This window comes from Castor canadensis, chromosome 2 (genome assembly GCF_047511655.1).
Source record: "Castor canadensis chromosome 2, mCasCan1.hap1v2, whole genome shotgun sequence".
NCBI classification, from domain to species: domain Eukaryota; kingdom Metazoa; phylum Chordata; class Mammalia; order Rodentia; family Castoridae; genus Castor; species Castor canadensis.
Genome location: NC_133387.1, coordinates 102,655,204 through 102,669,647, shown reverse-complemented (window position 1 = coordinate 102,669,647; position 14,444 = coordinate 102,655,204). Strand labels below are relative to the sequence as shown.

Below are 14,444 nucleotides of genomic sequence, written 5' to 3'. Positions count from 1 at the left end.
CACTTAAAAGCATTCTAGCTCCTATATTATTTCTTCAGACATTCTCACACAAAACAGAGAAAATACAGTGCAGGCTGGACTCACCTTGTAGCATATTAAACTGAAATGAGTGACATGTTACAATAACTTAATGAAACAGCACCTGGTAATTATGTAGCCGTGAGCCATACTCTGCAATTATGGCATATAACTGCCTGGATTTCTGAGGAAACTCTGCTTCCTTAAGCCACTGATGATTTCGAAGCCCTGTCAAAGAAAAGACCAACTGATTAAAGACCTTCTCTTGGAACTTTTATGAGTTATTATACATGTATTAATAGTGATTTCTCCAAGTGTGGAGCAGATAGATCGGTAGATACATAGGTAGGTAGGTAGGTAGGTAGGAAGAAAAAAAAGAAAGAGAGGAAGAAATAAAGAAAGAAATGTGATAGGAAAATAAGATTAGATTGATAGTAGGTAGGTAGGTAGATAGACAGATGGACAGGTTGTATGGATGGAGGACAGATAACACATAGATAATATTTTACATGTATTAATAGTGATTTTTCCAAGTGTGGAGGTGGTAAATAGGTAGAAAGAAAGGAAAGAGAGGAAGGGAAAGAAGAAGGAAGGAAGGGAGGAAGATGATAGATAAAGGACAGATAGAAGATTGGTAGTGGCCAGGGTCTAAGGAGAGGGAAGAGGGACTGACTGTTGGATACACATGTTTCTTCTTAATGGACAGAAGTGTGTAGGAACATGAAGTGCTCGATGTCACTTGTAAATGACTAATTTCATATTACATGAATTCAACTCAGTAAAGAGCAAAGGTATCAGAGGCCAGAATTTAAAATTCTGTTTAAATCATTTATACATCCCTGGGTGCTGGTGGTTCACATCTGTAATCCCAGACACTCAGGAGGCAGAGAACAGGAGGACTGAGGTTTGCACTCAGCCAGGGCAAACAGTTCATGAGACCCCCATCTCAAAAAACCCATCACAAAAAGCAGGGCTGGCTAAATATGTATCTTAAAAGATGTTGTTTGGCTTAGTAGAAGGCAAAAGACTTAAACAAGCTAGAGACAATCCTGAGTATGGAAGACATTCCTAGGGTTTGGCCAAGTGTTCCTCTGACACCCCTGTGTTAAAGGCTTGGTGCTTTTAGGAGTGCTGGAACCTTTGAGAGGTGGGGCCTAGAAGGAGAAAGTTAGGTTTCTGGGGCTGTGACTTCTGAAGGGACATAGGGACCCCAGCCTCTTCCTGTCTCTTTCTTTTGCTTTCTGGCCACCACAAGACCAGCAGCTTCTCAGCCATGGGCTCCCACCAGGAATTGCTACATAGGCTCAAAAAGAAGCTCCGTGACTGTGGCTGACACTGCTTACACCACGGCCCAATTAAACCTTTCCTCCTTTTGTTGATTATTTCAGGCATTTCTTCACAGTGATATAAAGCTGAGTAACACAGATGTCATGGGAATATGAGGTTTAATTTCCAGAATGAGAAAACTCCTGAACATAAAACAGTCCTATTGCCCATGCGGTGCGCTCCTGACTAAACCGGGTAAAAGCAGGCTTGTGTCACTGCTCACAGGCCTGGGCTAGGGCCATGGATGACCAGACAGGACAGCAGCAACAGCAGCCAGTGGGTCAAAGTCAACAGAAATGAAGCAAAGACATCCAGGAGAGAGATCAAGCCAAGAGGTGTACAGTTCAGAAACCAGAACATTGCACTGGCAGAGCGGCTCAGGTGGTAGAGCGTTGATTAGCAAGCGTGAGGCCCTGAGTTCAAACCCCAGTGCATTCAGGGTCCAGCCGGGAGGTTTGCTGCCCTGGTGAACTCTCCCAGCCCACTAACTGCAGGTCATGGATGGAGTGGCCCTGAGTAGATGCAGGTCAGGCTAAGGTAATAGTCGAAGGTAATCAAAAAGAAATAGCACCCGAATGGCACCATACTATAAAATACTATTGTAAGGAAATAACTGAGTTGAAACCTTGATTTTAATGGGAACTCCACACCTCAAATTGTCAGTATATTAAATAGAAATTTCCCAATGTACCAGGGGTTGTGACTTACGATATCGGCCATTCTGAATGTACAAACAGAATGTCAAAGCAGTGACATCTTTGGGAACCATGTGGGACTAAGAATTTGCGTTATCAAAATCCCCCCCTGCAACCAGAGCCATCCAAATTTAGAAAATGTAAAATGTGTTTGCAATAAATATATGAAGGATTCTTAACTTTAACACATCTGTGATTTCAAAATGGCATTCAATGAAAAAAGAGTACTTTTAATTCTTCTATGAAAAGGTTGTATGGGGAGATAAAAGAGACTGGTGAAGGGAATGAATTCAAGTATGACAGTATTTGATATATTGCAAGAACTTTTGTAAATGACAAAATGTACCCCACACCCAGCACAACAGTAACAAATATTAAAAAACAAACTTCACTATTTAAGAAATCAGTGATGTGAACTCAAAATAAAAGGTTGTACTCTTTTTATTATCAGAGATAAAAGACAAAAGCAAGCACTTCTGTGCTTTATGTGTACTTTTCACTACAAATATGAGTTTTTCCACTGAGATCTCTTTCACACCATATCCAGTGAATCACATTTAAGGTAAAATAGGATTAGTAAGACTTACCAACAAGAAGAAAAGCCAATGTAAACACTACACTTAGGATAACCTTCCATGATCGAATCAACCTACAAAGAATAAAAACCATAAAGAAAATTCAACAATGTAACTTATTACTATTAACCTTTAACTTGGACTTTACCACTACCCCAAGCCAACAAACTTGCTTATTCTAGGTTGAGTGTGTGAATTAATTTAATTCCTAACCCATTATCCTTAAACTTGAGAGAACATGAAGCTATTATATACCTATCGATATTCTTCAAATGCTTATAAGAAAATATAGGTAGGTGTTCCAGAGGTCTCAAATGTAGAATGACGAGTGCACCAGTGGCTCACACCCATAAGGCTGAGATCTGAAGGATCAAGGTTAAAGGCCAGCCGAGTCAAATAGTTCTTGAGACCCCATATCCAAAGAGACCAGGGCAAAGTGGACTGAAGGTGTGGCTCAAATGGTAAAGCACCTGTTGTATTGTAAGTGTGAAGCCCTGAGTTCAAAATCCTAGTCCTAATCCCCCCTGCAGAATGAACTAAAAGAAAGAAAAGTCAGGCTTTGTTGTTTTTTTATTTTTTTTAGAAATTTGGTTTTAAGAATTAAGTCAAACCAATTGCTAGTGGCTCACGATTGTAATCCTAGCTACTCAGGAGGCAGAGATCAGGAGGATCATGGTTCAAAGCCAGCCCAGGCAAATAGTTCATGAGACCCTATCTCAAAAATACCCATAACAAAAAAGGGCTGGTGGAGTGGCTCAAGGTGCAGACCCTGAGTTCAAGGCACAGAAACACACACACACACACACACACACAAGAATTAAGTAAAAAATTATCTGATACGTTTTTAAGTTATGATAACCCTCTTCCCACCTTGGGTTGAAGTGTAGCACACACACAGAAAAGTGCATGGATCACAATTGTATAGCCCAAGGACTTTCTTAGAATGAATGCATCCATGTCCCCTCTTTCTCAGCACCATGTTCTCAAGTGTACCCCCGCCCCAAATTCCCATGTTGAAGCCCTGCTCTGCTACCATAAAGACAGGATCTTCTGAAGACGAGTAAGGACAATGAGTTCATCAGAGTGCACTGGTTTAGTGGATTGGGGACCTTATCAGAAGAAAAGACTACAGTAGCTCTTTGTCTGTGTGCACACAGAATACAACCACGTGCGGGCACAGTGGAAGAGAGCCCTCACCACAGACTGAATCAACTAGACCTTGATCTCAGACTTTCCAGGCTACAGACTCCAAGAAAACAAATTCCCTTGGCTTAAGCTGTCCAGTCTGTGGTATTTTTCAATTGAGGCTCACACAGAAGAATACACCCAGCCATCAGCAACCCTCTGGTGCCTGTCCCTTCCACCTGGGAAGGTAACTATCCTCCTGGACTCTATCCCTGCCTCCATGGTGTACCTAGTTTTGTGCTTCCAGAATGTCAAGTCACTCCACAGTGTGTTCTTCGATTTTCACCTGTTGGTCCTGAACTAGTCTTTGTCAACAAAGAGACACAATTCCCTGGTCCAGGTCTTGAGCTATGATTAAGAAGGTGATCCTGACAGGCGCAGGTGGCTCACGCCTGTAATCCTAGCTACTCAGGAGGCAAAGGCCAGGAGGATTGTGGTTTGAATGCAACCAAGGCAAACAGTTTGTCAGACCCTATTTCAAAAAATCCTTCAAAAAAAAAGGTTGGCTGATTGACTCAAGTGATAGAGCACCTGCCTAGCAAGCATGAGACCAACACCACTGAATAAAAAGGTGATCTTAAGTCCAAATGATATAATACATATTTAGATCTGAGTATTTCTTTGCATTTTACTTCTTTAACATTATGCTCAATATTAGTAAACAGATTACTTATATTAATGCTTTGACGTTAGTTGAGTCAACGTTGTACAAATTTACTCTTTCTGATTTGCCCAGTTGAGATGTCAGTTATTAGGCTTTGAAAAACTCCAGCTCAGTCACCACAGGGAGACTTTAAGTCCCCTGATATAGAATCATTATGTACTTATCTCCTCCTACATTAGGCATTCATGGTGACCAGCCAGCCAAGGCTAGGGGACAGTGCTAAGAGTTAGGAAGAAGAGAGATTTCCTAAGTCACTCACCTCCCAGGAAGTGTTGCCTTGACACCAGGCCCCCTTAAAATATCATTGGTCATCTGGGGAGTGGGAGAGAGTCCACTGACTAAAGAACCTTAATTACAGGTTAATTATGTCCTCTCAGTGGGCTGAAGTAAATGAAAATTATCATACTACCACATCTACCAAAGATTAATTCTTTTTTTTTTTTTTTGCAAACATTCCTTTAATGCCTCACCTAGCCTGTGGGATTCTGCCATTTCTTTGTTTCTCTTTCTTTTGGCAGCACTGGGGTTTCATCTCAGGGCCTCATGCTTGCTAAGGCAGTTCTCCCCCATTTGAGCCACTCAGCCAGCTCAGAGTCTACCATTTAACTCATGCAAACCGAAGTATTGACTGTGATTTTCAAATGCCATCCTTCTTGTACTGATAATTTGGTAGCAAACCTATAATTTCTATTGAAAGTTTCTTCTGGTGCAAGTGATTTGTGGTTAATATTGAGATGGTTATTTCATTATTCTCAGTTTTTGTTTTCCCAGCAGGCAGCAAATTTGGCCCATCCAAGAGGACAAGGGACCTGTCCCTTTCAGGCTATATATAAAATGTTCTTACCAGAGGAAACATAGCTATTGGCTCAAAATGTGTATCTAATAACAGTCTGTTTAGACTATTCTTAGCCAAGAGTGTAACTAATGCTTCCGCGTGTAGAGTCTGAAGCCCAGTGTTAGCTCTGCACACTCCCGAGTCTGCACAGGAAGCACACTGATGAAAAAGTGAGTCATCTCTAAGGTTTATTTATTTATTTATTTTTTTGACAGTACTGGGGTTTGAACTCAGGACTTCACCCTTGCTTCACAGGTGCTCTGCCACTTGAAGCACTCACCAGTCCTTTTTGTGTACTGGGTAGATTTGAGGTAAGTTCTCACAAACTTGCCTGGGATGGCCTCATATTAAGATCCTCCCCATCTGCCTCTCGAGTAGCTAGGAATACAGGCATGAGGCTGTGTTGCCCAGCATTCATTGTGGGTTTTACAGGACACTGCTGAGTGTGGTGGCTCACTGCTGTAATCCTGCATACTTGGAAGGCAGAGATCGGGAGGATCACAGTTTGAGGCCAGCCCAGACCAAAACTTTGGGAGCCTACATCTCAATCAATAAAAACATGGCATGGTGACACACCTGTCATTAGGCTACACGGAAAGTGTAAACAGAAGGATCACAGGCTAGGCTGCCCAGGCATAATTGTGAGACCCCATCTGAAAAATAATGAAGACAAAAAGGGCCAGGGCCATGACTCAGGTGGTAGAGCACCTGCCTAGCAAAAAGGAGGCCCAAGTTCAAACTCATCCCCCTGGTCCTCAGTCCCTTGTAATTAATCTAAATGCAACTGATGTAGAAAGACAATGACATTGCTACAGGATGTGTAGTACTGTGATGGAAATTAAGCTTGAGAGGAACCCACTTTCTGTCTTTTTCTGGAGATGCTAGGATTTGAACACAAGCCACTCCACCAACCCTGTTTTGAGATGGATTATTTCAAGATGGGGTCTTATGAACTATTTGCCTGGGCTGACTTTGAACCAAGATCCTCCTGATCTCTGCCTCCTGAGTAGCTGGGATTACAGGTATGAGCCACCAGCACCCGGCGAAAAGGAACTCTTTAGAAACGATTTTCTCTAAAAAGGAAGAAAACCTGGCTGTGAGTGATCCATGATTCTTTTAACATAAAATCTTATGGAAGCCATTCTATAAGGTTACATACCCATTTGCATCAGGGTTTTCCTGCTCTGCTAGCAATACATTGCTACTTGAACTGCTGCTGGGTTCTTCAGGGCAACTCCGAAAAAACCGTGCACCCCTTTTTGTCTTTGGTCTTCCACTCATTGTCCCCCACTGAGTAGCAATGAGCTGGGCCAATGGCAAGTACCATCCATTTTCTCTTCCTATTTTATGGAAAGCACGAAGCTACCCATGAACTCTTTCTGGTTTGTTTTGCTCTGTCTTCTTCCTTCACAGGCATGTATCCTTTAAGGGAAAACTGTGAGTGAGGTCATTTAGAAGCCCATGACTTTTCTATTACATCATTATCTGTGACACCTCATAATGGCAGGCAGGCCACCACACCCATCCAGTGGCTATAAACACAGCCACCTCTCTATGCCTCATTTTTAAATTTTAGTAGGCATATTTAAAACCTACTGAAATATACGAAGATCCCTCGTGGACATACTACTTTGTTATAGCAAATCTGGATGTTTTTCTGTGTTGCTTCAATTTCAACACTTTTTTTTTAATAAAAAAAATTACTGGCTCACACCTGTAATCCTAGCTATGGTGGCAGAGATTAGGAGGATCTCAGTTCAAAGACAGCCCCGGATAGATAGTTAGTGAAACCCTATCTTGAAAATACCCAGTACAAAACAGGGCTGGTGGAGTGGCTCATGTGGTAGAATATCTGCCTAGCAAGTATAAGGCCCTGAATTCATACCTCAGTGCCACCAAAAAGAATCAGAAATACATGGGAGAAATTCAAATATTTCCTGGTATCACATACCTCTTTCTTCCCCATAGAAAACTGCAAACTGAAAATTGACATATTCCAATTCCCTGTATTGTAAAAATATTTTACTACATATATATGTATCCATAATATGCTTTAGGCTTAAATAATATGCTACTATGTTTTTTCAACATTATTTGATTTCTTTTTGGTGGCACTAGGTTTGAAGTCAGGGCCTTGTGCTTGCTGGGTAGGCACTCTACTACTTGAGCCAGTTGGCCAACCCTCAGCATTGTCTATCTTGAGATATATTAACCTCATAAAAAAACGAATACTCATTTTTTGAGGTACTGAGATAGGCTCAGGGCCTACATCTTGAGCCACTCCACCAGCCCTTTTTTTATGACGGGGTTTTTCAAGATAGAGTCTTGTGAACTATTTGCCCAGGTTGGCTTTGAACTTCCATCTCCTGATCTCTGCCTCCTGAGTAGCTAGAACCACTGTAGCCTTTTTATTATATACATATCAAAATTCACTTGCCCATGTTTGTATAGATGTATACTTAGATTGTTTGTAGTCTTTTTGCAGTACAAGTTATGGTCAGCATTTTTGTATACACATTACAGGGTCTTCCTAGGCATGAGCATAGAATGGAATTGCTGGATGGAAGGTTGGAATGATTTGGGATTCTAAGATGATAGTTATTTTACTCTTAGCACTTAATGACATCTTGGTTAGATCTATTTTAAAATGTGAAGTTTTTTGGAGTGACATCAGCAAGACAGCAGAACAAGAGGTCCCTCTGTTTATACCCTCCAAGGGCAAAAATAATGTCATAGTCATCATGAGAAAAAGTACCTTTGGGTGAACTTTAAGAACCAGGTAGGAAGTTGTGAAACTCCAGTGGACTCCAAGACTGGGGAGGGCCATTCTGACATGACAGGTCCATGCCCAGGTAGCAGAATCAGTGGCCATGGCTCCAGCTAAAGACTCAGAAACAGTGTTTTCCCTTGTGGATTTGGCTACAGGCCCTTGGTTCTACTACCTCCACTGTCTTCCTGGGAGGAGACATGTAGGGCTACTGACCTCAGTACATATGTGAACACTAAAGTGGCCTGTGACCTAGCAATAGCCCCTTCCACTGTATGCCTCAGGCAAGAATGCCAGCCATCCAACTGCAGAACCTGCAGCTTCTCTGCAATCCAGATTCCCTCAGCCTTAATCTGGGGCGGGAGGGCATCCAGCACACCTGACACCTGGCAAGAGACAAACACAAGTCTCTTGAGATGACTTTGACTGCCTAGAAGGTCCTGATAGGAGCGTGTGATTCTGCCCTAGTCTCTCAGCTGTGATTTGAAGGCAGTTATGCCACACAGGGATTCAATGGCATCTGAGCTCATCTGTACACCTGCTGACCTTGGTCTCAGCTGTGCACCCTGCAGCAGTTCTGTGACTTTACAGGTTTGGAGAGAATGAGATGATATGTTCAAAGTGGTAAAAGAAAAAAATGATGTCACCCAAGAATACTTTTAACAGTCAAAACTGTCCTTAGAAATAAGTGAGATATGCTGGGCACTGGTGGCTCACACCTGTAATCCTAGCTACTCAGGAGGCAGAGATCAGGAAGATTGAAAAAAAAAAACACACATCACAAAAAAGGGATGGTGGCTCAAGGTGTAGACCCTGAGTTCAAGCCCCAGTACTGCAAAAAAAAAAAAAAAAGAAATGACATAAAGACATTCTCAGATAAGGTAACATCATTACTTGTAATGTTGTGTGGACCTTATCCTTTGTTCTTTCTGAATCTCCAGTTGCCCCCAGTTAGCTCCAGTTAGGTTCAGTAATAACTAGGAGCGAGAGAAAGCTCGCTTCAACAAAGGAGTGAGAAAAAAAAGCTTGCTCCAATAAATAAATAAAGGAATTTTCAAGTTAAAATGAGAGGTAGCTATGCAAGAACTTGAAAATATTAAAGTGGCTGGTAAAGGGGTAGATATAGAGTCAAACTCAGAATACAGCAGTACTGTAAAGGTGGTGGGTAAATCTTTTTTACCTCAAGCATACAAATTAAAAAATGAAATGATGAAAAATACTCCTAGCTCCAACAACTTGTTAATGGATATAGAATGCAAGAAGATATAAAATGTGACCTTAATAGTGTAAAAAGATGTAAGAAGTCAAACTGTAGGTGTATGGAATAGAAGACACTAACTTAAAATAGCTCATTATCATACCCTATAATGTGTTCTATTGTAACAACACACACAAGAAAAACTCTAGTAGATACATTTTTAAAAAATAGCAAAAACCAAATCATAGCATACCACTATAGAAAAAAATCACAAAGAAGACAAAAGTACAAATCAGCCAGAGAATAATAAAACAGAAGTTTGTAAGTCCTTACTTCTTGCTAATTAATTCTTTATGCATGTACATATACTTTATTAAATTTGCATTCTAAGATATCCCCAAGGCCAATATTTCACAAAACTTCCTATGATTCCAAAAGCAGTTATCACAAAACAGTGGCTATATAAATCATTCAAGGAAAAACAGTATCCATAGGATTTGCTTCAGGCATGTCTTATACTTATTTTCAAATAGAAGTGTGAAATATATGATATAATGTGAGAATAAGAAGCAAAAATTATTCTATATAATAATCCATACTTTTAAAATATTAGATTTATATAAAAATAAAGGGGTACTGTCAACAAAGCTCACTGCAGGTTGATGTAGCTCCATTTTTATTCATTTCAAAATAATCCCTGCACAAACTTAACTTAGCCCATTTAAATGAAAGAAAAAAAAAACAAACCCATAGTTTAAACAATAAAGAATCACCCTGCCTTTCAGTCGTCACGCCATGGGAACCATTTCAGTTTCCTGCCCCAGTTCTCCCACATCACCAAATTTCATAGACAAATTTAAATATTATCATGTTTCAGAGGTTATTTCTTAACAGTCCTAAATTAGAACTCAAAAGAGTCCCCTTAAGGCCAAGAAGCCAGTAGAGTAAAAGATGAACAAATGTCGTGAAACAGTAAAGCAGCTATTATCATTACAGAGGCAAAAACATCTGAGCATGGTTCTTTTACAAATAGGTGCATGGAATACCATCAAAGAAATTCTTAATAGGTACAGTTACGTTAGGTTTGAAGGGTTATGTACTCTGCACAGGTGAAAGCAACAGAGAACTAAAGCCGTTCATGATTACTGTGGTGGCGATTCCTGACTCTGTAACAGAACTCTGCAAGTTAAGTGATGTTCTGTAGTAACTGCAAGAGAAGTTTCCCTTCATCGCTAATTAATTGAAATGTAAACAGATTAAACTCTCCAAAAGACACACAACAGCTGTCTACCCAAAACCCATGTGAACTTTTAGAGACTGAAAGTAAAAGAACAGGAAAATATATTCCATGGAAATAATAGCCAAAGAAAGCAAGGTACCTAGACTTCTAAAAAACAGATGTTCAAATCAGTTACAGGAGACAAAGAAGGTCCCTGTAAAATGATAAAGCCGTGAATTCATCAAGAGGTTGTAACAACTATAAATACATATGCGTTCAACACTAGAAAAATCTCTCTCTTATCTGTCTATCTCTATCTATCTATCCATCTATCATCTATTATCTATCATGTATCTATTTATCATGTAGCTATGCATCTATCTATTTATCATCCATATCTATCTGTATATGTATGTATCTATCTCTCTCTTTATCATCTATCTAACATTTGTCAATAATTTACCTTCCATATCTATGTATCTATGCATCCATCTATCCATCTGTCATCTATAGCAAATATCAATACATCTGAGGAGAGAAAGACAGCAATAGTAGGAACCTTCAGTGCCCCACTTCAGCAGTGGATAGGTGGTGCAGACAGAGTGTCAATAAGGAGACAGAGGCTGGAGTAACAGCAACACTGTGGACAAAGGGGCCAGACATACACAAACACACACACTCCATGTGCTAGCAGCAGAATACACTCTCCTGAGAGGTCCTGAAGTCCTCAAGAAAGCTCCTGGATGCAATATCCTCCAGACCAAGTCATGTTAGGCCACCACAAAAGCTGTGACAAATAGAAGGACACTGACATCACATAAAATAGTGTTTTTCTGAACCCAATGGCATGAAATTAGAAACCAACACAGGAGGAAAATTAGCTAATTCACACACAAGTGAAACCTTAAAAACACATTTCTTAACAGCCACTGGGACAAACAGGAAATCAAAATGGAAATTTAAAGAAATTTCTTGACATACAGAAAAACAAAAACACAAAATACTAAAACTTGAATGGTGCTGGTGGCTCACACCTGTAATCCTAGCTACTCAGGAGGCAGAGATCAGGAGGATGGCGGTTCAAAGCCAGCGCAGGCAAATAGTTCTTGAGAACCTATTTCGAAAATACCCATCTCAATGAAAGAGGGCTGGAGGTGTGGCTCAAGGGGTAGAGTGCCCATCTCTCAAAAAAGGGCTGGTGGAGTGGCCGAAGTGGTAGAACCCCTGTCTTCAAGTGTGAGGACCTGAGTTTAAACCCTAGTACTGCAACAAACAAATAAACAAACAAAAACCCTAGAACTTATGGGATACAGCAAGAACAGCCCTAGGAGAGAATTTTCCAACAAAGAATGCCTACCTTAAGAAAAATAAAGATCTCAAATAAGCAACTTTACACCAACTTTCTCCTAATATAACGCCACAATAAACTCGAGAAACAAGAATAAGCTAAGTCCAAAATCAGCAGAAGGAAGGAAATCACAAACATCAGACAGGAATAAATGAAACAGATTAGAACAATAGAGATCAGCAAAACTAACATTGATCTTTTTTTTGTGGAACTAGGATTTGAACTCGGGGCTTCACACTTGCAAACCAGGTGAGTCACACCTCCAGTCCATTTTGCTCCACTTAATTTGGAGATGGGGTCTTGAGAACTATCTGTTCAGGCTGGCCTCAAACTACCGTCCTCCTGATTTCAGCCTCCTTAGTAGCTAGGATTATAGTAGTGAACCACTGGCATCTGGATTGAATTTTTTTCAAGGATAAATAAAATTGACAAATCTTTAACAGAACATATAGAAAAGACAGGTACTGCTGGGCGCTGGTGGCTCATGCCTGTAATCTTAGCTTCTAGGGAGGCAGAGATCAGGAGGATAGGATTGCACAGTTTGAGGCCAGCCTAAGCAAAATAGTGTGCGAGACCTTATGGCAGTGTGGCTCAAGTGGTAGAGCACCTGCCTAGCAAGCGTGAGGTCCTGAGTTCAAACCCCACGACTGCAAAAAAGACAGAAAGAAAGAAAGAAAGAAAGAAATCCAGTCCCTCTTCATGCTTATAGACAAGTGACCTTGCTTCTCTGGCTAGCTGGACGACTCAAACTGCTATGTGATATTAAAATTTGTAAACAGGACTGGCAGAGTGGCTCAAGAGATAGAATATATGCCTAGCAAGCACAAAGTCCTTAGTTCAAACCCCAGTACCACCAAAAAAAACCATCATATATGTCAAAAAGAAAAGTTTGCCTTTTAATGATTTCAATTATCTTCAAAAAGAAAATTTGCAAATTCATGGAGTTTCTGAAAACCTGGCGTGGATGCTGACGTAACTTAAGGGAAAGATAGAACCTGCTGGGATGAGTTGGAGAGAAGGGACTGTACCAGGCCATTTAGCTACTTGGGACAGATGGGGAATGCTGGTGGGGCAGAATTGGACAAAACAAAGACATGTCCCAGGAGTTTAGCACAATTTATTAAAAAAAACCCAAAACTTTTGGCGGTAATGAGGTTTAGACTTGGGACCTCTCTCTTGCTAGGCAGGTGCTCTAGCATTTAAGCCACACCTCCAGCCTTTAGAAACTGGTTGTTTACATAAACCAGCTTTGGTTAACAATGGGGCAAACCAAGAGACCAGGCAAAAAGGAAAAGCCAGCAAGCTAAGAAAAATGGAAATTTGCCAGGCACTGGTGGCTCACACCTGTAATCCTAGCTACTTAGGAGGCAGAGATCAGGAGGATCAAGGTTCGAAGCCAGCTCCAGGCAAATAGTATACAAGACCTATCTCAAAAAAAAAAAAAAATTGCAATAAAGGGCTGGCAAAGTGGTAGAGGGCTCTCAATTGGTAGAGTGCCTATCTAGCAAGCATGAGGGCCTGAGTTCAAACCCCAGTGCCACCAAAAAAAAATGTACTTAAAGACAGTTTTTTTTTCTTTTCTTACAATCAATGCTTATAAGGAGCAGGTATCATGTGTCTGTAGGTATGGTTGGAGACACTGGAAAAGAAGATGTATCAAGAGGCATTAGATCCTTCTAAATCCTGAAGGCCATGATGTGACAGAAAGATACATGTGATAAAGTTCAGGAAATAAACAATGAGCTTTTTCTCACTCCAAATAGATTACTCATTTTCCTTTGCACGGAGCATTGCCTAGATTCTTATGTGATCTGTCAGCTGCAAGCACCTAAAATTTCAATAACATGCCTAAAGTCAAGGATTCCTCTATGAAATGGTCAGTCCTCATTGTCACTCCACTCAGGGTTTCTTTCAGCTGGCACGGAAGCTGGCAGCTTGTGTCAATTCTGTACACTTTTCTTTGCCCAAGTGAGAAGGAGATACTCTAGTCAGGACAGCCCCACTTCCGAAGACCAGCTGCTTTTAAAAATAAACTCTTGAAGCGATGATCCTCTAGTCAGATGGTGCTGTGACTTACAGAATGGAGGTACTTTGTTGTGTGGTGTGCATGATAAGCCAAGTGCCTCTATATATAGGGAAACAAATATGTGTCACTGCAGTATAAAGTCCTTATGACCTATGTGACTGGGTTGGCTGATGGTTCAAATTCATCACCCTGTTATATTAGAGCTGGATAAAACACAGAGTTAGGGTGATTTCCTCTTACAAAACTATCTTCTCTTTAACCAGTTCCTACATTACTTGCCTTCTGCTATTTTTCTAAGGCGATGTTTGTGTAACAGAAGCAACACTTTGTTTTGCTAAATACCCACCATTATAAAAAGTCTTGATTTGATTTTTTTCTTTTTTTCAACAAGAGGAAATCAAGGCTGCTATGGTTGCCTCTGCTGTTGGAGTCAATTTTCTTTGAAGGGTCTTCCCTTCCCCCAATACTAGGGATTGAAGCCACATTTCTTTGAAGGTTCTCAAAGTTTATCCCCAGCTCTCACAAGGGTTATCTCTGAGTAATTATCCCCATTAACTGCCCAGGCTAGCATGAAGTCTTCTGGGTAAT

General features: G+C 40.6%; 1 protein-coding gene across 3 annotated transcripts in view; it reads right to left on the bottom strand.

Moving 5' to 3' along the window:
* The window catches only part of Sun3 (Sad1 and UNC84 domain containing 3), a 28,373-nt gene extending 25,648 nt beyond the window's left edge, over nt 1-2,725 (bottom strand). For 2 of the 3 annotated variants that reach the window (XM_074065404.1, XM_020165176.2), the window contains exons 1-2: nt 2,627-2,725; nt 143-246 (exon numbers count right to left, since the gene is read on the bottom strand). In XM_074065404.1, the coding sequence (XP_073921505.1) occupies nt 143-246; nt 2,627-2,708 (186 nt within the window). In that variant the 5' untranslated portion in view covers nt 2,709-2,725. Of the gene's footprint in view, nt 1-84; nt 247-2,626 lie in introns of all 3 variants that reach the window. The other variant, XM_074065405.1, reaches the window with a different exon arrangement.
* Nucleotides 2,726-14,444: the final 11,719 nt, after the last annotated feature.